The sequence below is a fragment of the Rhinopithecus roxellana genome, chromosome 3 (genome assembly GCF_007565055.1).
Source record: "Rhinopithecus roxellana isolate Shanxi Qingling chromosome 3, ASM756505v1, whole genome shotgun sequence".
NCBI lineage: Eukaryota > Metazoa > Chordata > Mammalia > Primates > Cercopithecidae > Rhinopithecus > Rhinopithecus roxellana.
The window spans coordinates 164,523,390-164,545,782 of NC_044551.1; the positions used below are offsets into that span (position 1 = coordinate 164,523,390).

Genomic DNA, 22,393 nt, shown 5'->3' on the forward strand with positions numbered 1-22,393 from the left:
CAGTGACTGGCAGCCACCAGCCTGACTGTGCAGCGAACTCTCCCGTGTGCTACTATTGTATCCAACAGGCTTTGGGGTTCGTGTCCCATGGGGATGATGAACGCTTCGTTCCAGAAATGATTCCAGGCAGTCTCAACTGGCTTTAGGCACAAAGAGGTCGCAAAGAACAGTCCAGCCCCGTGCTTTGTTGGACCCACACTGTGTTGTAAAAGTATTTGAGTTTTTAAAATTCTGAGGGTTCACTTTAAAATCCTAGTTTCCTTGGGGGAAAAATCCCAGAAGTTCTGGCATCCCCAGGCTCAGCCACATTCCTGCACAGCGGGATCTGCCGGCTGCAGCTTCTCCCACCTCCCCCAGGCCTGCTGCACTCACGGGTGGTTTCCTGCACAGGTAGCACTCCCGCTGACCCTGGAGGGGCCGGAACGGGGTGGGCTGCGGTGAGGGATGTCTGCCTCCACCCCACTGCATTTTCTCAATAAAGAGTGGGGGTATGAGTACCTTGAGGGAAGGGTCCAAGGCCAGCCCGATAATTTTTCTGGGCAAGTAGCCCCATTTCCCTCTCCTCCCAGAGGACAGAAAGATTCCCTATTGCCCTTGAGGTTCAATAATTCCACCAGGAGGTGTCTAGATGTTGGATACGCTTCATAAATATTGACCACTTTTTTTTTCAAAGCATCCCTGTGAAATCTTATTTATTATTATTATTTTTTGAGACGGAATCTCACTCTGTCACCCAGGCTGGAATGCAGTGACAAGACCTTGGCTCACTGCAACCACAGCCTCCCCGGGTTCAAGCGATTCTCCTGCCTCAGGCTCCCGAGTAGCTGGAATTACAGGTGCCCGCCACCATGCCTGGCTAATCTTTGTATTTTGTTAGTAGAAACGGGGTTTAGTAGAGACGGGGTTTCCACATGTTGGCCAGGCTGGTCTCGAACTCCTGACCTCAGGTGATCCACTCACCTCGGCCTCCCAAAGTGCTGGAATTACAGGCTTGAGCCACCGCGCCCGGCCTATTGAGTATTTTTGATCCCTTCTTTGAATCTCCAACTCAAGTTTTCCTTTAGCTCAGGAAAGATTTCTCCCACAGCATTTTTAAAAATCTTTTCCATTATACTTTTTCTTTATTCTCACCATGATTTCCTCTATTTAAAAAAATCGTATTGGTTGTTTATGTGAGGTCACACTCAAAAATGGGAGGGCTTAAATAAGAAAAGCCCAGTTTCAACAGATGTGCTGACCACAGCTCAGCTCTATTCTTTTTATTTATTTAATTTTTACTGCTCTGTGTTCTGATCGCTTCTTGTGCACACCAGTTACCCATATTAACTGGCTCCACATCCATCCCCTTCTCCATTTTGTTTAATATCTTTGGTGATATTCTTTTTTTTTTTTTTTTTTTTTTTGAGGCAGAGTCTCACTCTGTCGCCCAGGCTGGAGTGCAGTGGCGCCATCTCGGCTCACTACAAGCTCCACCTCCCGGGTTCACGCCATTCTCCTGCCTCAGCCTCCCCAGCAGCTGGGACTACAGGCGCCCGCCACCATGCCAGGCTAATTTTTTGTATTTTTAGTAGAGACGGGGTTTCACTGTGTTAGCCAGGATGGTCTCCATCTCCTGACCTTGTGATCCACCCGCCTCGGCCTCCCAAAGTGCTGGGATTACAGGCGTGAGCCACCGTGCCTGGCCGGTGATATTGTTTCTTTACATTATTCTCTTAATTCTATCACACTTTCTTTCATCTCAGTCTATGATCCTATCATTAATTTGTTTCCTAGAATCCATGTTGTCTTTGCAAAATCTTTGTGTCATTTCCTTGTGCAGTGTAGCCGCTGGGTGTTCAGTGTAGTTGCTGGGTGTGCAGTGTAGCTGCTGAGTATGCAGTGTAGTTGCTGGGTGTGCAGTGTAGCTGCTTGGTGTTCAGTGTAGCTGCTGGGTGTGCAGTGTAGCTGCTGGGTGTGCAGTGTAGTTGCTGGGTGTGCAGTGTAGCTGCTTGGTGTTCAGTGTGGTTGCTGGGTGTGCAGTGTAGTTGCTGGGTGTGCAGTGTAGTTGCTGGGTGTTCAGTGTGGTTGCTGGGTGTTCAGTGTGGTTGCTGGGTGTGCAGTGTAGTTGCTGGGTGTTCAGTGTGGTTGCTGGGTGTGCAGTGTGGTTGCTGGGTGTGCAGTGTGGTTGCTGGGTGTTCAGTGTGGTTGCTGGGTGTTCAGTGTGGTTGCTGGGTGTGCAGTGTGGTTGCTGGGTGTGCAGTGTAGCTGCTGGGTGTGCAGTGTAGCTGCTGGGTGTGCAGTGTGGTTGCTGGGTGTGCAGTGTAGTTGCTGGGTGTGCAGTGTAGTTGCTGGGTGTTCAGTGTGGTTGCTGGGTGTTCAGTGTAGTTGCTGGGTGTGCAGTGTAGCTGCTGGGTGTGCAGTGTAGCTGCTTGGTGTTCAGTGCAGTTGCTGGGTGTTCAGACTTCCTTAAAAGCATGCTCTTCAGCTATCACTGCTGAATTGTCAAAGAAATTTTATAAATCTTTGCTTATTGCCCTGTTGTTTCCTTTTCAATTACTCATCCTGAGTCAGGGCTGGAGTGTCCAAGTTTGGGTGTGGGTGGGTCTCCTTGGAGCCTCCCTGCTTTGGGGACACAGAGAGAATCACTGTCTGCACCGAAGTGGGGGATTTTCCAACGAGGTTCATGTTATCACTCAGGAGGGCAGAACACTGTGGCTGAAGTGGCAACACCTCAGGGCACTTGGTCTGGGTGCAGTGTTTTCTCGGCCAGCATGACTGCTCCAGGGACCAGCTTCCGCATCTGACCTGGGCTCTGGCCAGATGTACATTCTAGGTCCTCAGCACCATGGGGTCTGCTGTCCTCCTCCTGGATATAGGGTGTGTGCCTCAGTGATGAAATGCCCCATGGTTCAGGGGGTGAGCCAGAACCAAGGAACAGGCCCCAGCAAAAACCTCACTCCCTCAAGACTCTGACCACGTGTATGCATGCATGAGTAGCCCTGGCCCCTGTGATACCACCAGGCTGCTCTGCTGAGCGGGGTGGACGGGGCTCTCCTTCCATTCTCTGGGGGACACCTTCCCTTCCAAATTGGGCAGGGTGCGCTGCTGACGCCCTGCAGAGTGCTCTGGGGAGAAGCAGCACCACTGCACTTTCTGTGGATGGTGGGGGTGCCTGCCCATCCCGCCCAGTTACACTGCCTTGGTGAACCACCGATCTGCAGTGGGTAGGAGGCACCAAGCAGGCTGGTGCTACTCTCCTGTGGCCTGACTTCCACCAGGATTAACCGCAGAGGGACTTGTCAAGTGTCAAGGCTTAGTGCTTGCTAATAAGCTCCCAGTAACAGCTCCGATGTATTTGGTCCTATCTAACATTAAGCTTGTCACGAACTTACACGATGCCACAGGATGTCTTGGGTTGGGGGGTTCCGGCTGACTTCAGAAATCACTCTCTATGCTGTACACCCTCCCTTGGCATGTCCAGGTTGGGGGCTTCAGGGGGTTGTGACCAGACCAGAACGCACCTAGAGTGGGGGACCCCCTGGAAGGCCCAGGTTATATCTTAGACTCCGGCCTGCCCTTGGAGGCCTGGGAGGAGACAGGGATTAGATCCTCTCTCCCACTCCATGCCTACTGCATCCCACTGCAGGGGACCCGGCGCCCTGGGGCTGACCACAGACCCCTGAGGGCAGCCACCAGGAGGTACAGACCTACCAGTCTTTCCCCCATGAGAGGGGGCAAGGGTGTCATTTAAAAGAATCACACGTGGAGAACCATTCTGGGGCCCCAAGCAAGTGACACAGACCTCTGAGCTGGCCTGAGGGGGTGACTGGGTGAACAGGAGAGCCTAAAACCCACCAAGGACAGCAGTTGCAGCGACCTTGGCCCTCTGCCAATCCGTGGTGCTCCAATTCACCATCAGCTCAGTGTTTCCAGATCCTCTAGTTTGTCAAGGGATGCCAGAAGTCTGGACTTTTATGCACAGTGATTCTCAATTTTTAAAAACATGAAGCAAGCTGAGTTGAGGGCTCTCCACCTGGGAAGAGCCCTTGGCTTTTGGCTGCAGCCCCTACTTCTCCAAACCCTAAGCCCCTGGCTGCTGAGGTCTCCTGCTGGGGCCCACGGTACATCAGGCACCAATCAAGACCAGTACAGCCCCTGCCCTCACCTGGACTATTCCGCGGGGAAGAGATGGGTTTAGCTGCATAAGGACAGAACCCATCCTTCCCTGAAGGGCACAGCCTTCTGCAACATTTCCATCGTTTGGGGAGGAAGAGTGCCCAGACCCCTCAGTCCCTCACGCGGCCTCATTCCACTCATGGGCTGGGTTCCAAGGAGCCAGCAGCTCTCCTGGTTAAGTGCCATGGTTTTCCTGTGCACTCCTGGGAGGCCAGCAGCACCCTGGACCAGGCTGCCTGCCTCCTGACTGAGTTCTAGGCCACTGGCAGATCTCTGGGAGAGGGGTCATCTGCATTCTCTTGGGAAGACGAAGCAGGCTGAGAAGTCAGAGGTGGGCGTGGAACCTGCTTTGGCGGGCACTGGCCCTGACACAGCTCAGGGTGAGGTGGAACCGTGGGGATGGGGAAGCATGCCACATACCGTTGCCTTTGTCCGAGCGCTGGGGGTGGCTATTGACAGCACTGGGGACCCCGTGGGTGGCCCAGCGCGTGTGGGCAATGCCAAAGTGTGTCTCAAACTCCACTTTTAAGTCCATGCTGTCTTGTTCTAAATGAAAGGAAAATCAGTTTGCCACACTTGAACCACAAGCCTTGGCCCAGGACTGTGAGGGTAACCTGGTGTCGTTACCCAAGTCACATCACCCACACCGACGGCACCTCCCCGCCAGCTCCCACCCCGGGAGTCCACGCAGGCCCACAAACCGCCCATGCTGAGGATTATTTACTACTTGTCTGTAGCTTAGCTCTCTTCTTCACAGAAATAAACTTGCTTTAAAAAGAAAATGATATAGCCCTACCATAAACAGAAAAGCAGTATCATTTGCCAGAATTAAAATAACTACTATATATAACTATTAACACTTAAAAAAAATTATCCCCGTGCTGCCACCACCTAAAATAAACCATCCCACACCCTGCAAAGCCCGGTTTTACAGCATGGGCTTAACCCTCCTTTTGTGTATCTGAGCTGGGACAAGTGAAAATCTCCAGTGTCCGACGCTGTTGGAATACGGTCCTAGACTGGTGCTGCACTGGCTCCTCCCACTCCAAGGCCCTCCACTTACTGTAGAGTTCTTCATCGAGAGCCTTGACTTTGCCCCTTTTCTTGACCAGCTGAATGTGTCTTTCTTTGACGTCATCATTATTCCCATCGATTGCCACACCTGTGATGTAGACATTATTTGTTATATTGGAACTTAAGCTTTTTCTCACACACTTGGCACAGGTGCTCCACGGGGCCAGGGCTGCATGCCCCGGGCTGTCCGTTTACGGCAGGTTGGAGAGCTGGGCAGTTTTCAGGAAATCTAGTTTGAAAGAGGCTTAACAGCAAGTGGGGAAGCTCCTGCCTCCTCTCGGGCCATAGCTGCCCCCAGCCCCGCTCCTGCCTGGGGTGAGCCCCTCGGGACACTTCCCCACTGCAGGCGCTACCAGGCCCTTGGCTGATGGCAATGGGCCCAGGCAGGGCATTCATCCCAAGGGCTCCTCACATTGTGACATTTTCATTGGCATCTCCACTGCGTTAGTCCGTGTTCCTCCCATCGTCTATCATAAGAGTCGACAGGGATCTAAAATAATCGGGATTCCCCCCTTCTCCTCAGGCTGCATAATTAAACAGGGTCAACAGACTAAACATCACCTCTGTAGTGAGTGGAAGCCTGAACTCTGGGACAGCCACCCCATGGAGCACTGTGTAGCCACTTAGAAAGCTACTTAGAAAGACTTTAGGATCGGCCAGGCGTGGAGGCTCACGCCTGTAATCCCAGCACTTTGGGAGGCCAAAGCAGGTGGATCACGAGGTCAAGAGATCAAGACCATCGTGGCCAACATGGTGAAACGCCGATTCTACTAAAAGTACAAAAATTAGCCAGGTGTGGTGGTGGGCGCCCGTAATCCCAGCTACTCAGGAGGTGGAGGCAGGAGAATCACTTGTACCCGGGAGGTGGAGTTTGCAGTGAGCCGAGATAGCGTCACTGCACTCCAGCCTGGGTGACAGAGCGAGACTCCATCTCAAAAAGAAAAAAAGAATGAAAGAGTTTAGGGTCATAGAAATGCTAAGTGAAAAGAGAAGAATATAAAATTACAAAATTGCATATTTTTTGTAAATATGCAAATATCGACGTACAACACCTCTTCCCCTCTCCACCACAGATCACCCCAACAGACAAGAGCGACCAGAGGGGGGAACCAACGACTGGGGGTCGGGTCCTTTTTTAATGAAGGCACTTCACTGAGGTAGGCCTGACAAGCACAAAGCTGTGCACACTCAACGGTTACACCTGATGAGCTTGGAGGCCCACGTGCCCCCGGGAAACCATCACCGCAGTCTATGCCATCAACCTGTCACCTCCAAGCGTCTCCTCCTGCCCTCTTTATGTATTGTTTCGTGTGTGATAAGAGGACTTAGCACACGCTCTACCCTCTTGGCTGAGCTCGCTGGCTCACACCTATAGCCTCAGTACTTTGGGAGGCAGAGGCAGGAGGATCGCTTGAGGCTACGCTGGGCAACACAGTGAGACCTCATCTCTACAAAATCAAAAAATTAACCGGGTGTGGTGGTGTGCGCCTGTAGTCCCAGCTGCTGAGGAGGCTGAGGGTCGCCTGAGCCCAGGAGTCTGAGACTGCAGTGAGCCAGTTTCTCAGAACTGCACTCCAGCCTGAGCGATAATAAAAAAACTACCCTTTTGGCAAATTTGTATGTGCACAATATAGTGTTGTTCAAGTCCGTCACCGCGCTGCAGAGCAGCTGTCCAGGACGTACTCACGCGGCATGACTGCGGCTTTGTACCCTCTCTGCTTCCTGACGGGGGGACTTCTGATGAACGGGTTTTTCTGGGGTTTTTCACCCTTGTTCTTTCTTTCTATTTGTCTACAGTTTTCTAATTTCTTTAACGGACAAGTGTTATTTTTATATTGAAAAGAGACGTTAAAAAGTAGCAGAAAAATGCTCAGGTTGTACACCCCCCTACAGAGGAAATGGGTGAGACCAGAGCAGCGGAGCCCCGTCCCCAGCCACGAGGAGGGCGGCCGCAGACCCACCTGCCGAGTCATAGCCTCTGTACTCCAGCCGCTGCAGGCCCTTGATGAGGGTTTCAAAGATCTCCTTCCTGGTCCGGGGGACTCTGTAGTTCATGTAGGCAAAGATTCCTGTTCCAAGAGAAAAAAAATGGTGCATTTGTAAAATACTCAGCTCATGTTTGGAAGAAGACGCTTGTGGGGATGCACCAAGGTGGCATCACAAAGAACTCCCAGGGGCTTGCGGAGGTGGGTGTGCCCCTCCCCGGGCACAGCTGAAGAACGGCGCACCCTTTCTTCCCCCTGTGACCCCAGAAAGTCTATGTCACATGTCTCGGGCTGGCAGTTTCACTGCTGAGAACTCATCCTATGCTGCACTTGCAGGAGGCAGCTTTCAGTGTGGCAATGTCCATAAGAGAAAAGGCAGCCATGAAACTCAGCTACCTTGGGACATCCAGAAGACCCCACCTCCACGCACTCCCCGATTTGCAGCGCACACATCTAGGAGTGCCACAGGAAGTGACGGCAGCCCCTGAGGCAGATGGGACAGGCACTGGGGTCTTTGCTTCCACGGTCCCCCTCTCCGTAAGGCTGGAGCTGGGCCTTAAATAAGCACTATGTGAGCCCGGGCGCGGTGGCTCACGCCTGTCATCCCAGCACTTTGGGAGGCCGAGATGAGTGGATCACCTGAGGTCAGGAGTTCAAGACCAGCCTGGCCAACATGGTGAAACCCCATCTCTACTAAAAATGCAAAAATTAGCTGGGCGTGGTGGCGCGTGCCTCTAATCCCAGCTACTCGGGAGGCCAAGGCAGAAGAATTGCTTGAACCAGGGAGCTGGAGGTTGCAGTGAGCCGAGATCGTGCCACAGCACTCCAGTCTGGCAACAGAGCTAGACTCTGTCTCAAAATAAAAAAAGCACTACCTTTATGACAGCAAGAATAAAACCATCTCATGCCCCTTGGCCCCTGCAGAATCCTTATGTTCAAGGTAGGCCTATGAGTCAAGAAGATTTTGTTCCACTTGACTTTCTGTATTCGTATTTCAAGATAATATTTTTCCAAATAGAAAGTTAGCCGTTGTGGTGTTGGTTCTGCCTTCCAGATTCCTGCACTCCTCGTTTGTGATGACAGATCCTTGATCTCCTCTCTCCTGCCCTGTGCACGCCCCATCCCCATCCCGTCATTGCTCTGTCCCTTCATCCTCTCTCCCACCACTTAGGAAAACCTGCCCACCTCAAAGCTCAGCTCCAGCCCCCACCCTGGGCAGGTGTGCTCCTGGCTCTGGCCACCTCAGTGCTCTCACATCATGGGATACCCACAGTCCCCACCAAGGGCACAGGCTGGTGCTTCTATCTTTGTGTTCCTCACTGTGTGTTGGCACCCAGTCCTGTTCACATGTGGAACAGAATATGTGATAAGTGTGTATTCATATCCATGGAGGAGGCAACAGTGTGGGTCATAGAAATGTCACTGGGTTTCAGGCATATTCACAGTAACTGTCCTAGTTGGCTTGGGCTGCTGTAACAAAATACCACAGACTGCCTGGGTCATAAGCCACAGACATTTATTCTCACAGTTCTGGAGGCTGAGAAGTCCAAGACCAAGGTGCCGGCAGACTCAGTGTCTGGTGAGGGCCCATTCCTCACAGTGACTTTTCATTCCAACCTCATATGGTGGAAGGGGCGGGGGTCTATCTGGAGGTTTTATTTTTTTGAGATGGAATCTCGCTCTGTCGCCTGGGCTGGAGTGCAGTGGTGCAATCTCGGCTCACTGCAAGCTCCGTCTCCCCGGTTCACACCATTCTCCTGCCTCAGCCTCCCGAGTAGCTGGGACTACAGGCACCCGACACCATGCCCAGCTAATATTTTTTGTATTTTTAGTAGAGACAGGGTTTCACCACGTTAGCCAGGATGGTCTCGATCTCCTGACCTCGTGATCTGCCCGCCTCGGCCTCCCAAAGTGCTGGGATGACAGGCGTGAGCCACCATGCCCAGCTAATTTTTTTTGTATTTTTAGTAGAGACGGGGTTTCACCGTGTTAGCCAGGATGGTCTTGATCTCCTGACCTCGTGATCCACCCTCCTTGGTCTCCCAAAGTGTTGGGATTACAGGCGTGAACCCCTGCACCCGGCCCCACAGTTTTTAAATAAGGGCACCCATCCCATTTATGAGGCCCCTGTCCCCATGACCTATTCACCTCCCCAAGGCCCCACCTCCTACTGACATCGCCATGCGGGTGAGGATTTCAGCAGACAATGATGGGCGAACACAAACTCTCAGACCACAAAAGCAACTTGCCTTACCGAGAACGCCCTGTGGACTAGGCACTGGGCCACCAGGTCCCAGAGTCATCCTATGCTTGAAATAGCCTCTAAGGCTAGTCCATGGCCCTCCTCTTAACTTCTGGACCAGAGCCCCAGGGGAGCCTGTGACTCGTCCAGAGCCAGAGTGGAACCAAGAATCCCCAACTTAGGACTTAAACATTCCTACCCACTGGCCAGCGCCCGGGGATGGAGGCCACGAGGGTTACAAGAAGGTTTATTTTCCCAACTACGTTTTGCTGGGATGAGAGAAAGATCTGATCAGGACTGAAATGTTTCCAGAGGTGAACCTCAGAGAGGACAACCTGCCCACAGATAACGGAGAGTTGACCGTGATTATACACGAAACCACCTGGAACATCTCTGGTCGTTGAAAGATCAGATTCATGTCAATACGCTACATCTGAATAAATGATTAAACCTCAATGAAATGAATGTTATATTCCTGAACTGTGAGCGAGGTCCCATCATATAAACTTAATTAATCTATAAACAGTCAAAAATAGGCAATAAAATTAAATAGTACTATAAATTATACTTAACATGCTTCCTGAAAGCGACTGTACACAGGATATGTTTGCACACATGTACTAAGGAGGGGATTTATATATAAAAATATGTACACTGTGCTTTCTGAGCAGTTATAGGCGATTTCTTTTAAAATCTGCCAAGGGCAATTTTCTCAGTAGGCTATTTTTGTTCTCCTTGCCGTCTTTAGGTCAGGTGAGAGGAGTTGAATGTAAGGTCTGTGTGTGCAGTTCAGGCCCTTATGCGGCAGGGCTGAAGTGCCCCCAGTGAGAGTCGCACAGGGCTGCTGCTGCTATTTATGGTTCCAGAGGCTCACACGACAGCCCCCAAACATCTGGGCACGGGAGGTACTTTTGTCACCTTATTTTTTAAAAAGATAGTTACTTTTTGATATGGTTTCACTGTGTCCCCACCCAAATCTCATCTTGAATTGCAGCTCCTACAATTCCCCAGTGCTAGGAGGTAATGGAATCACAGGGGCAGATCTTTCCCATGCTGTTCTCGTGAAAGTGAGTAAGTCTCACGAGATCTGATGGTTTTATAAAAGGGAGCTTCCCTGCACAAACTCTCTTCTCTTGTCTGCCGCCGTGTGAGATGTGCCTTTCACCTTCTGTCATGATTGTGAGGCCTCCCCAGCCATGTGGAACTATGAGTCCATTAAACCTTTTTCTTTTGTAAATTGCCCAGTCTTGGGCATGTCTTTAACAGCAGCATGAAAATGGAGTAATACATCTTTGAATGTCAATTAAAAATTTTTAACAGCTTTCTTGAGATATAAGTCATGTACCATAGCATACTCCCATCTAAAGCATGCAATTCAGTGGTTTAGTATATTCAGAGTTGTGCAATTATCACCATTCATGCTTAGGTGAAACCTTTTTTTTTTTTTTTTTTTTTGAGACAGGGTCTCACTCTGTTGCCTAGGCTGGAGTGCAGAGGTGTGATCTCAGCTCACTGCAACCTGGAACTCCCAGGCCCAAGTTATCCCCACAGCCTTGGCCTCACAAAGTGCTGGGATTACAGGCATAAGCCACAGTGCCCAGCCTCGGTGAAACTTTCCATAACATTAATTCTTCTAAAAACAACCAGAGGCTGGCACAGTGGCTCATGCCTGTAATCCTAGCACTTTGGGAGGCCAAGCCGGGCAAATCACGAGGTCAGGAGTTCGAGACCAGCCTGGCCAACATGATGAAACCCTGTCTGAACTAAAAAAATAGAAAAATTAGCTGGGTGTGGTGGTGCACGCCTGTAATCCCAGATACTCGGGAGGCTGAGGCAGGAGAATCTCTTGAACTTGGGAGGCAGTGGTTGCAGTGAGCTGAGATCGTGCCACTGCACTCCAGCCTGGGTGACAGAGAGAGACTCCATCTCAAAAACAAAAAACAAAAAAGAAAGAAAGAAAGAAACAAACAACCAGAAAATTCCCTGTGGGCACATGGTCCAATTCTGGTCAATGTAAAGACCACAGTTAAGCAAGGGAGGGAACAACCCAAAATCTTTGTTGGAGTCTTTTACACTAAACTTTCCTGGCATCCTGGGCTGGGAATGTTCTAGAATTATACCTGTACCACCCTAAGGGCAGACAGACATCACAGATGACACAAAGGTTCAGAAATGTACCCACTGCCAACTCTGAAAAGGTTTTGCATCTGAGTGATGTTCCTGAGTGCTTCATGAGTCAGCTCTGCAACTCCCCCCTGCAGCTCCCCGCCTCCCAGTCAGGCTTCACTGCTGCACGCATGTCAGGCGAGAACGTTCGGCAGGCTCCGCAAGGCGCCTCTGACTTTTGGACCCACGACAGCCTACTGGACACCAGCAGGGGTGTAAGGGGTCCTTGTCCTCAGGACCACCAGCTGGGTCTGTACCCAGTCGGGAGGCCCGGTGGCCACTCAGGCACAGCATGGGAGTTCACTGCAGTGAGAAAAGTTGCCAAGGAGTGGTTTTCACCATCTTTGCGCAAGAACTCATAAATCTCATTTTCCCCATGAGCCCTCTTGCATAGTGACATCTCTTCAGTCATTTCTTTCATGAAGGAAGCTCTGTTTCTTTCCTTTTGCAGCTCATCCTCTTGGCTGGATCCTCCCTGCACTCTACTGCACTCAAGTGAATAAAACAGCATTCACACTGTGCTCTTATTATTTAAAAATAAAACACAAAATAAAATGAAGCTCCTTTCCCAGGAATTTCTCCTGCTGTTTACATCAGAATTCCCTTTTGGAATTCCTTCCATCCATAAATAAGAGCTACAGTGAGAATCCATTTTTTAAAACCTATGAGGTCGGTAAAGATCAAACAGTTTGACAGTGAGAGTTTAAATCCGCATACTCTCTTTGGAAGGCAATTTGGCAATCTCTCAAAATTAAAAATGTTCGCATCTGTGGACCAGAGCTGTTGGGCTTCTAGGAAGGTATCCAGCAGATGTCTTCGCGGAGATGCGTGTGCACACGTATGAGGATAGCTGCTCAGGGCTCTTGTGGTTGTCAAAGACTAGCGACAGCCTGATGTCTGGCAGGGGCCAGGCAAGAGACAGTGCAGCCACACAGCACGGCCTTTTGGAGAAAGCTCTCAACAGAGCAAGGGAAAGCTGGCATTCTCTTGGAAGGCAATGTAAATCTCCAAGATGTGCCAAGAGGAAAAGAAGCTTGCAGAACATGAGTAAATTATGCAAGGGTTGGGGGAGGAGCATGGAGCATTTCTAGAAGGGCACCACGGCCAGAGGGCCATCAGTGGTAGCCTCTGAGGTCACTGGACGTCGAGCAGAAACTTCCTTTCCACTGCACGTGTCCTCTTTATATGGTTAAGACGTTTCACCGTGTGCCAGTATCATACGTGACCATGTGCTCCTACATGAATGAGGTGGTGGAGAGAACATCACCATTATCTAGATGCCAGAGAATGTCTAAATAGGCCAAGACTTCATTCCATCCACGGGGAGATGTCCTAGCCAAGGCCTGAGGGTTGACATGGACCAGCTGTTTGGATAGTGGTGTACACAACACAGACCTGCCTGGTTCACCTTGATTTCCTGGGGCACAGGCATTCCGGTGAGGGGGACCCGAGAGCTTCTGGGGACAGGAGGAGTGATCACGCAGCACCTGGGACCCCCAGCCAGGCCGGGCCTCTGTCTGGTTCTGCTTTCCACCAGTGCTCTAACCCTCCTGGCATGTCTGAAGCACCAGGACCACAACGGCCCTTCCCTCTGCAGGGGATGCCAGCCCTGACCTGGCCAGGCCCTCTTGCCCGTCGACCTCTCCAGCGGGGCCGGGCCCACCTGACTTAGCTGGTCCCCAGTTCCACTCCCCTGAAGAACAACAGCCATACGAGGGCTATAAGAAGGGGCAACCTGAGCACATGCCCCAGCCTTAAAAACACCAGCTCAGGGCCACCCACCTGGGTTGGCTTCCTCCCTGCCACTGCCATTCACCAGCCAAGGCACAGCCAGAAGCACAGAGGCCATTGCCAGTGCCGGAACCCACCTCGAACCCCAGCTCCACCCCTTGATTTTGGTGCAGCCTCCAGCAAGTCACTGAACTTTCGGACCTCAGGTTCCCTGTCAGTGAAACAAGGGTGATGGCTACAATAGTGCCTGCCACAGGGCAAGGAGCTTGAGAAGTTATCCCTTGAGAGATTATCATTCAATAAAATCAAGGGGAAATAGTACCATTTACTGTCATTTCATCTTGGCCTTCTGCCTGGGGAAATAATGGTTAAACCAAATGTGTTACTTGGCTGTGGCTTGATCAAGATTTAATTCATCTGTAAATAGTTCTCAGGCCCACGAGGCCGCATTGCTGTACTGGGTGCTGCAAGCTACCGGGATGGACCCATCGGGGGCCTCACTGAGGGCTCCAGAGAAGGACAGGGATGCACAGGGACCTCCCAAGCCCGCAGAGGAGTGGGGAAAGGGCTTCCCGCTGGGGTGGGAGTAGACAGCTCTTTGCAAAGCTGGCTCTTGCTAGCTCTTTGCAAAGGCGGCTCTGACCCATTCTGCAGGTTTTAGCAGACAGGTTCCCTATGCGAGCCTTTCCCGCCGCCTTTTCCAGCCACATAGCCCTGGTTTTTCGACACAGCACTTGCTTCCTTGTGTTTTTCTTCGGCTCCCCGCTGGATTGTAACCTTCGGGAGGATGGGACCACATCTGTCTCATCCACTGCTGAGTCCTGAGCACCTGGCCCGGGGCCTGGCACATCTCAGGTGCTCAATAAATCCATGTTGAGTGAACGAATAAATGAACAGGTGGAGGCATGCCAGAGAAGGTAGCCTTTGCGCTGCGCCTGAGACAGCCACGGTCTGCCAAGCACAAGCAGCTCTGCACGCTGGGACCCACAGCAAGGACAAGAGGGACACAAAGGCAGGAGGTCCCTAAGTGCCAGCCCCTTACAATGGGAGCACGGCGCCACCAGAGCTCTCAGTTAACCCCAAGATATTCAAACAGAGAGGCTTACGTCCCCCCGCACAACACCCCCGGCCCCATGCACCATGAGGATCCCAGAACTGGCATGAGGACAGCCTTCTAATCAAATGAGCCAGGGCCCAGGGAAGGCCCCCAGCACCCTGCTGCGTGGCCTGCAGGGTAGACCACCATCTACAGGGGCTCCCCACATGCCAACCCTTCCCAAACCTCACCTCCTCTAATCCTCACGACATCCTGTGCCAAGAAACTGTGGTTCCCAGGGATAGAGATGGCATCTGAGGCTCCACCTCCAAAGACTTGAGTAATTCACAGCCAGGTCTGCCTGACTGCAAGCCTGGGCTCACCACTTCTACCCCCACCTCCCCACAATCAGCATAGAAACCTATCTCAAGGAGAGAGCCATAACTCACACAGAGGGTCCCTGGCTTCGGCAGAGATGCCCGCCTAGCACCAGATGGGTCCAGGACAGGTGCTGCCCCCTGAGAGCCGAACCCCACCACGGGGCAGTCCAGCTTCCAACTCCACCTTTTTCTTCCTATTCAGCCCCCTCTCCGCCAGGGCCTCGGTGACCATGGTGAGGCACGTTCCAGCTACGTCCCTCTCTCGTCCTCTCTGCCCCGGGGGACCACTGCCTGAAGTCAACCCCTCCTGCTGTCTGGCCTGAGCCTGCCTTGCTTCCCATGCCATCCTGCAGTGTCTGCCCTCTGGGTCCCACTCCCGCAGCGTGCCCTCAGCCCAGTGCATGCACCCCTCGGATCCCCAAGCCTATGCACATGTGATGCCTCTTCCAACCCCCTATCCCAAATGAAGATCTTTCCCTCCTCTGAACCCCTTTTCCATCTTTCCGCCCCCTTTCCAAGGCCTCTGTCGCTTCCTGCCTTGATCTACTGCTCTTTCCTGGCCTTGACTCCCAGGGCTGCCCGTGGTGTAGGCATCACTGGCAGGTGACAGGATTTTAAGTGAGCTGAGAATGGGGCAGCAAATGACACCAAACTTCTTTGGGGGAAAGTCCTCCCCTTTCTGTGTTACTCTTCTTAGCTTGGAAATCTCCTTGCAGAACTGAGAGGGAACAGACATCAGGCCTAGCAAACCTAGGAGCAGTCTTATTTCTCATACGGAACTGACAAGGGATGGACTCAGCCAGGTGGCGGATGCTGAGCGCCCAGAGGGGCTGGACACGGAGGTGCCTTCAGGTTCCCAGGAACCTGCAGAGGGTTGTGATTGAGAGGCCAGGAGAGCTGAAGGCAGGAGGGCCTGAAAATCAGGCTTCATGGAAAGTCTGAGATATAGCAGCCTGGAGTTCTTTTTAAATAAAGGGAGCACTTTGTAACCTCTGCAAAGATGGCCCTGGGCCAAGCATCCTTCCCACCGGCAGGAGAGCCCAGGTGGCTTGGAGAAAGGCCCGGCCTGGGGGCAGAGGCTGCCCTGGCCCCACCACCCAGCTTGATCATGTCCCCTGTGGTCACCCACCCAGAGCTTCCAGACAGTCTTTCAGGGCCCTATCCTCAAAACTGATACACAAAATGAACCGGGAAAGGTCCCGAAAGGAGAGGGACGGAGAAAAACTCAAGGGGATTCCAGAAGGACCTGCCATGAGCCCTCCGAGAGGAGATTGTAGACCCTTTGCCCCGGCTCACTGCTATGACCTGGGGCTTCCAGTACTTCCTCTGTACAAGGCCCGAGAGATCACACAGGAAGTCAGGAGCAAAGACACCATGACGGAGCACACAGGCAGGGGCCTCCAAAGCTCAGGGTTCAACCCCCAAGTGACAGATAACGACAATGACCAGCGCAGGGAGGTGACATTCCCTGGACACCCAGCCAGAAGGTCAGCCACACCAGGGCACTGAATTCCTGGGATTTTCTCTACACCCCCTGGAGTGCTGACGGCGGGGAGTGGGGGGGGTTGGGGGGTGGGCGGGGTGGTGGTGGAGGGAGGAAGGGTTTGCGGCCTGGGGGGTGGGGAAGACTCCACTTCGCAGCAGCCAGGTTGGGCCCATGTTCTGATTCTGGTGATGCTATTTTGAAAAATCTCTCCAACTTTCCAAGCATAGGCTTCCCAACGAAAGCCCAGCCCTCACTGCAAGTGAGGAGACCGTTCCAGGGAGAGGCCCAGCCAGTGCTCCACACAGGAGAGGCTGGCTCTGGGGAGCTATGTCACCACCCACCCAGGCCGGGACTGTCCCCTCACAGAGCCTGTCTTTCTCCCACCATCTGGTGCTTCTCAGAACTGAAGGGACTGACCTTTATAGTCCATGAGCCTCCTAGAGATTAAATAATATCCCAGGTCCCAAACTGCATTACTTCCTGTCTCAACAGAAGAGTATGGCCAAGTTGAATGTCTGCCTCAATGAGTCTCATGAAATTCCCAAGCGTGTGCACGTGTGTGCCTGGGCCTGCCTGTGTGTGTTGGGGGAAGAGGGACAGGTCCACTCTCCTGGGTGAGGCCCACAGGTGTGGGGAGTCCCCTGAGCCTTGGGCTAGGGCTGCTGAGGAGCTGTGGCCTCTCTGACCATCCAGCCCTCATTCTCATACACTAGGAAAGGTCACTTGGTGAGGTGGGGATGACAATTCCTGCCACCTCCTCGCAGAAACAAGATCAAAGCTGGAGGTGCTACGCATGCATGTGATCCCACGCCAGGCTCTTACAGAAAGGCAGAGGAACCTGCGGGCCTGGCGGGGGCCCTGAGCAGACCCGGCACCTGGCTCAGGGTAAAAAGGGGACTTGGCTCCCCTGGAGACAGCCCTAGCCTGCCCCAGGCCTCTTCCAGACCCCAGGGGTTAAAGTAACCTCACCATTGGAATCCATGGGATAATAGACTCTGCTTCCTGCGGTCACCCAGACAGGACGTTTCTTTTTCTTTTTTTTTCTTTTTTCGAGACAGAGTCTTGCTCTGTCACCAGGATGGAGTGCAGTGGTGTGATCTCAGCTCACTGCAACCTCTGCCTCCCGGGTTCAAGCAATTCTTCTGCCTCAGCCTCCCAAGTAGCCGGGACTACAGGTGTGCGCCACCATGCCTGGCTAATTTTTTGTATTTTAGTAGACACAGGGTTTCACCGTGTTGGTCAGGATGGTCTCGATCTCCTGACCTCATGATCTGCCCGCCTTGGCCTCTGAAAGTGCTGGGATTACATGCATGAGTCCCCGTGCCCAGCCATTTCTATTTTTTAACAGAAAAGTTGCTAGTGTCCCTTTCATTCTTACAGTTTCACCGAAAACAAAGGGGGAAGTGACATATACTCTAGAATTTAATTAAAAGAAAAAAAATTTTAAGAAAAGAAGGGGACAAGTACAGTGGCTCATGCCTGTAATCCTAGCACTTTGGGAGGCCAAAGTGGGAGGATGGCTTGAGCCCAGGAGTTCAAGGATGCAGTGAGCCATGACTGCCCCACTGCATCCCTGCCTGGGTAACAGAGTGAGACTCTGCCTCTAAAAATAAAAACAAAATACCTAAATAGTTCAATTGTTTTATTGTGGAATTCATTTTCAAAATTTTCTCTCAAATTTATAATCTCAAATTAATGTCTTAATAAACTAATTTTGCTAGATACAAAAATAATCTCTCAATTGAAAAGCACTGTTTACTGACGCTACACCATAAAGGTATAAATAGAAGGTTTTTCTGAACTTGGGAAACTCCTGAGGAGAGAGTGGAGGGCTGCAGCCAGCATAGAGACTGGAGCAACCTGGCCACAAAGCCAAGGAACGCGCAGCCCCAGGAGCTGGGAGAGGCCGGGGACGCATTCTCCCTGGAGCCTCTGGAGGAGGCGCAGCCCTAGAGGTACCTTGATCTGGCCCAGTAAAACCGATTCTGGACTTGTGGTCTCCAGAACTGTGAGAGAATACACAGCCCTGGAGGTACCTTGATCTGGCCCAGTAAAACCGATTCTGGACTTGTGGTCTCCAGAACTGTGAGAGAATACACAGCCCTGGAGGTACCTTGATCTGGCCCAGTAAAACCGATTCTGGACCTGTGGCCTCCAGCACTGTGAGAGAATACATTTCTGTTGTTTCAAATCAGCAAGTTTGCGGTCATTTGTTACAGCAGCCAATGGAGACCACCGCACCAACCAGGACAAAAGATGGTGATGTCAAGGCAAGGGCTTCACCTTCTGGCAAGAACTAAAGATTCTCCAATTCTTCACAGTGATTGTGGGTTTTTTTTTTTTTTTTCTCCCTCACGGATTACTATGCAGTATGGGAAGCACAGGGACGGTTTACAAATTTGTGGATGGGAAGCACAAATCCTTCCTGCCAAATCCCCATGCATGCCTCTTCCCTCCTGCCATACCCTGGCTCATGCTGTGCCCCAGCCCAGCGTGCCCGCCACCCCCCTCCTCTCTGCAGGGCTTGTGCTTATGTCTGGGCCCTTGTGGCACTGCCCCGGGTCCCTCCCCTTCTTCCTAGGAAAGTCAGCTCCTGCCTCTGTTGTGCAGAGTCCCATCAGTGAGTGAAGCAGCTGGGAAGGACTGGGAGAAAAGGGGAGTTTGCGTCCATCACCCAAGGGGTCACCCAGGCCCTATTTGGAAATAAGGACTCAGGGTTGCTCATCTTCAGATTTTATCAAGAGAAGCCAAAACTCCCACCTACTTATGTGAAATCCCCCAGTTTTGTACGTTGGTAACTAATATAGGAAAAGGTTAAAACCCCGTGACCCAAACAAAAAGATGTTTGCCTTCCCGGTTCAGCCAGTACTTTACCAGGCTGTAGCCCGTGCTCAAGTTCCTCCCTCCACAGCAGCACTGCCCTGATCGGCATCCCGTCCCTACTGGTGACCAGTCTCTGGACTGGCCCTGCGGCTCACCTGCCCCTTCTTTGAGGGGAGGACCACACCCATGGGATCTTCGAGTCCCCCAAGGCCTGGAAAACACAGGGCATTTCCACTGAATGAAAAAGGAAGGAGAGAAGGAAAGGAGAGAGAGAGGGAGGAAATATTGTAAATTTTCTGTCGCAGAAAGTCAGCAAAATGCCAGCAACTTTCAGAGTGTCATTTCAGCTAAATTCTCAGTGCACTGAACGTTTTTGAGAATCATCTGCTGTTTGCAGAGGATCAACTACTGCCGAGTCTTGGCTTCCCATGAAAGAAGCAGCAGGATAAAGGACAGCAAGACATAATCTCAGCAGTGTCATCGCCAAGTGATAAGGAAGCGCCTTAGGTCTCCGCCCCTGTGGGAACGGCCCAAGAGATCTGAGCCCCGAGGACTGCTCAGACGCCAGGTGCGCACAGCCTTCGCAGGGCCTCAGCTTCCCCAGCATAAAGTGAAGAGCTTATCTGGTTCTTTCTAGGAGCATCTTCACGATTCTTGCGGTATCCCTGTACTAACAGCATAATCACTACTTTTTTTTTCTGTAGAAATTGATTAAATTTTCAAAAATTGAAATGAATTCATGCCAAAAGAAAACCACCATAAAAGGAAAATCAGTATCACTTGTCAGACATACTCAGACCATCAACCCCCAAAACAGACCAATGTACTCAATTCTAGCCAGCTGCTGCTGCCTGCTCTGAGCCAGGAATGGCTTCTCCTGTGCAAAGGATACTTAGCAAGTGTCAGAGATGTTAAGGACACATTAGCACCAAGTTGAAACTTTCTCCTGATGTTCCTGAAAAGGAAATAACTTTCCCATGCAGGGATTCCACGACTTCCTGCTGAGCTGTGCCCTCCCCACTTCCCCCACCCTGCCCCCAGCCCCAAATCAGCAAATCTGAGAATTCTGAGAAGGCACCGAACCCAGCATGCACTCTTTGATTCTGGCTCCGAGTGGGCATCCCCATGGACCACAGCCACTCCTGAGCCCTGGGTGTCCTCTGGGGACCTCAAGCTCCTTCTCACATACAACCACAAGTCAGTACCAGAAGATCTGAGGATACAGGTGGTCACACCCCAAGCTCAACCTTTCCCTAGGAGACAACGTGTGTGTGACCCTTTAAGAAGCAGAACAAACACACTTGTGATTTTGTGAGCTGGAGGAGGTAGAGCCCCCCCCCCCCCCCAAAGCTCAGAGAGACTTGGGAAAAAACCAGATGCCAGTAAGAAGGAGGATGACAGGCAGGGGTGGCAGTGGGGGCAGAGGAGCATCCAAAAAGTAAGGGGAAGGAGAGCCTCTGGTGCTGGGGGGCAGACCCTCCTGGTTCAAGGGTCTCCTGCACAAGTCTCGTTCCAAGGCCACCAGCTTTGGTCAAGGGTCTTGAAAGCCACACTGAGAGGTTTGGAACCCGCAGGGCTTGGACATCTGACAAAACTGCCACCTTTGCCTCATCTCTGTCCCCAGAAACACCCAAAGGTAGCTCTACACATGGCGAATGGCGTCTGGGAGTATGAGATTTTAGCTGAGGGCTCAGGAATTTCAACGGATGCCTGTTCAGCCTGGGTGAGGCTGCAACCCGAAGCAGGCTGCCCGCTCCACCGTAGATGGTTCCCTTCTGCTGAGCGGCTGGCCTCGGACACAAGGCCTGCACAGACCTCCGCCAGGGCTCACCGCGGGCGCACCCCACCCCGGCCCTCAGCAAAGTCAGAGAGAGGCCTTTCATGGCTTCAGAAGTTCCTCCAGGTCCTCCAGCCACAGGCGGCTGGAATGGGTAACCGAATCCTATTCAAGGAAAAAAAAATAAGAGCACAGTGACCTTTTGTCCCAGCAGAAGTTCCCGGCGCTCTCCCGGCCAGCGGAGGCGGCCCAGCCAGGAGAGTAAAGAATTGCAGATGTGCGCTCCGGGCCGCGGCCGCCCTCCCCACGGTCCCGCAGCCACGCAGGACAGCGCGGGACGCCGCGGGAATCGGACGCCCGGCCCCGCTCCCCGCCCCGGACTCCCTCTCGTGGCTCCGGGCCGAGGCTCCGGCAGTGGCTGCCTCTTTCCCGCGCGAAGAGGGGGCAACACGGCACCAACCCTTCTAGGGACCAGAGGTTCCTTTGGGGTCGCGAGGAGGGCGCGCAGGCCCTGCCTGAGCGCACTGACGCCGCGGGGGCGACCCGCGGGCTGCGGGGACGGCGGGGCGGGGTCGCCTCTCCTCTCCCCGGTAGGCGCGGCGGGCTGACCGGGATGGGCGCCCCGCACCCGGGATGCGCCGGCCTGCCCGTGGCCGCCTTTGTGGGCGACTGGGAGACGTGGAGGACAGCGGCCTCGGTCGGCATGGGGTGGGGACCCCTCTGTTACGGGGTCCAGGCCGGACAGGACCAAGTCCCTCCCCTCCGTGGGGAGCGGGCCTCGGTCCCCCTCACTGTGTCCGAGACCGGGAGTCGGGTTGGGCATCCCCCGCCCACACCTCCGAGACAGCCACTCGGGAACGCGGCTGTGGGGCAGCAGGCCCGGCCGACCACAGCCCCTCGGTGGGGCCCGGGGCAGATCGGCGCCCCCAGCCAGGTCCTCGGCGCCTGCTCGCGGGCGGAGGCTGCGGCGCCAGGACCCGCGGGCGGCGAGGAGGAGGCGAGTCGGGCGGGCGCGGCACTCACCGCACATCGTGGCTGCTTCTCGGGTTCCTCCGCGGCTCCGGGGCGCTGCCTGTTCGGACGCTGGGGCGACTCCGTGGGCTCCGTGCGCTCCGCGGGCTCCAGCTCGGCCGCCAGCGCTTATAACCCGGAGCCCTCCCAGCGGGGCGGGGACGGGGCGGGGCCTCCCCGCCTGCCTGCTCCCATTGGCCCCCGGTTGTCGTGACAACGGCGGGACCCGGCCCCCAGGAGCCAGGGAGGGGGCCGAGGGGCGGCTCCCAGGCGCGCGTTCAGACTGTAAGGCGAGGGCGCCGGGCGCAGATCCCGGAGCGGGGCTTAGGGCAACCGACCGCCCGAGTTTGGACCCCGACTCAGCCACTGAGTAGGCGTGGAAGCCGGGCAGGGCCCGATCGCGCTGTGCCTCCGCTTTCCCATCTGTGAAACGGGCTACCCAGGGAGGTTCCCTCTCGGGGGTGCTGAGAAGTCAGACGGTCTGTGTAAGGCGCAGAGCAGGGGGTCCGGCACCATTCACCAGCTCA

The 22,393-nt window shown here is 53.3% G+C and overlaps 1 protein-coding gene across 1 annotated transcript in view; it reads right to left on the bottom strand.

Moving 5' to 3' along the window:
- Positions 1-21,981, bottom strand: part of GFPT2 (glutamine-fructose-6-phosphate transaminase 2) — a 53,109-nt gene extending 31,128 nt beyond the window's left edge. The window contains exons 1-4 of the mRNA XM_010375031.2: positions 21,879-21,981; positions 7,191-7,298; positions 5,219-5,317; positions 4,576-4,701 (exon numbers count right to left, since the gene is read on the bottom strand). Of these exons, the coding sequence (XP_010373333.1) occupies positions 4,576-4,701; positions 5,219-5,317; positions 7,191-7,298; positions 21,879-21,885 (340 nt within the window). The 5' untranslated portion in view covers positions 21,886-21,981. The remainder of the gene's footprint in view (positions 1-4,575; positions 4,702-5,218; positions 5,318-7,190; positions 7,299-21,878) is intronic.
- Between the last annotated feature and the right edge of the window lie 412 nt (positions 21,982-22,393).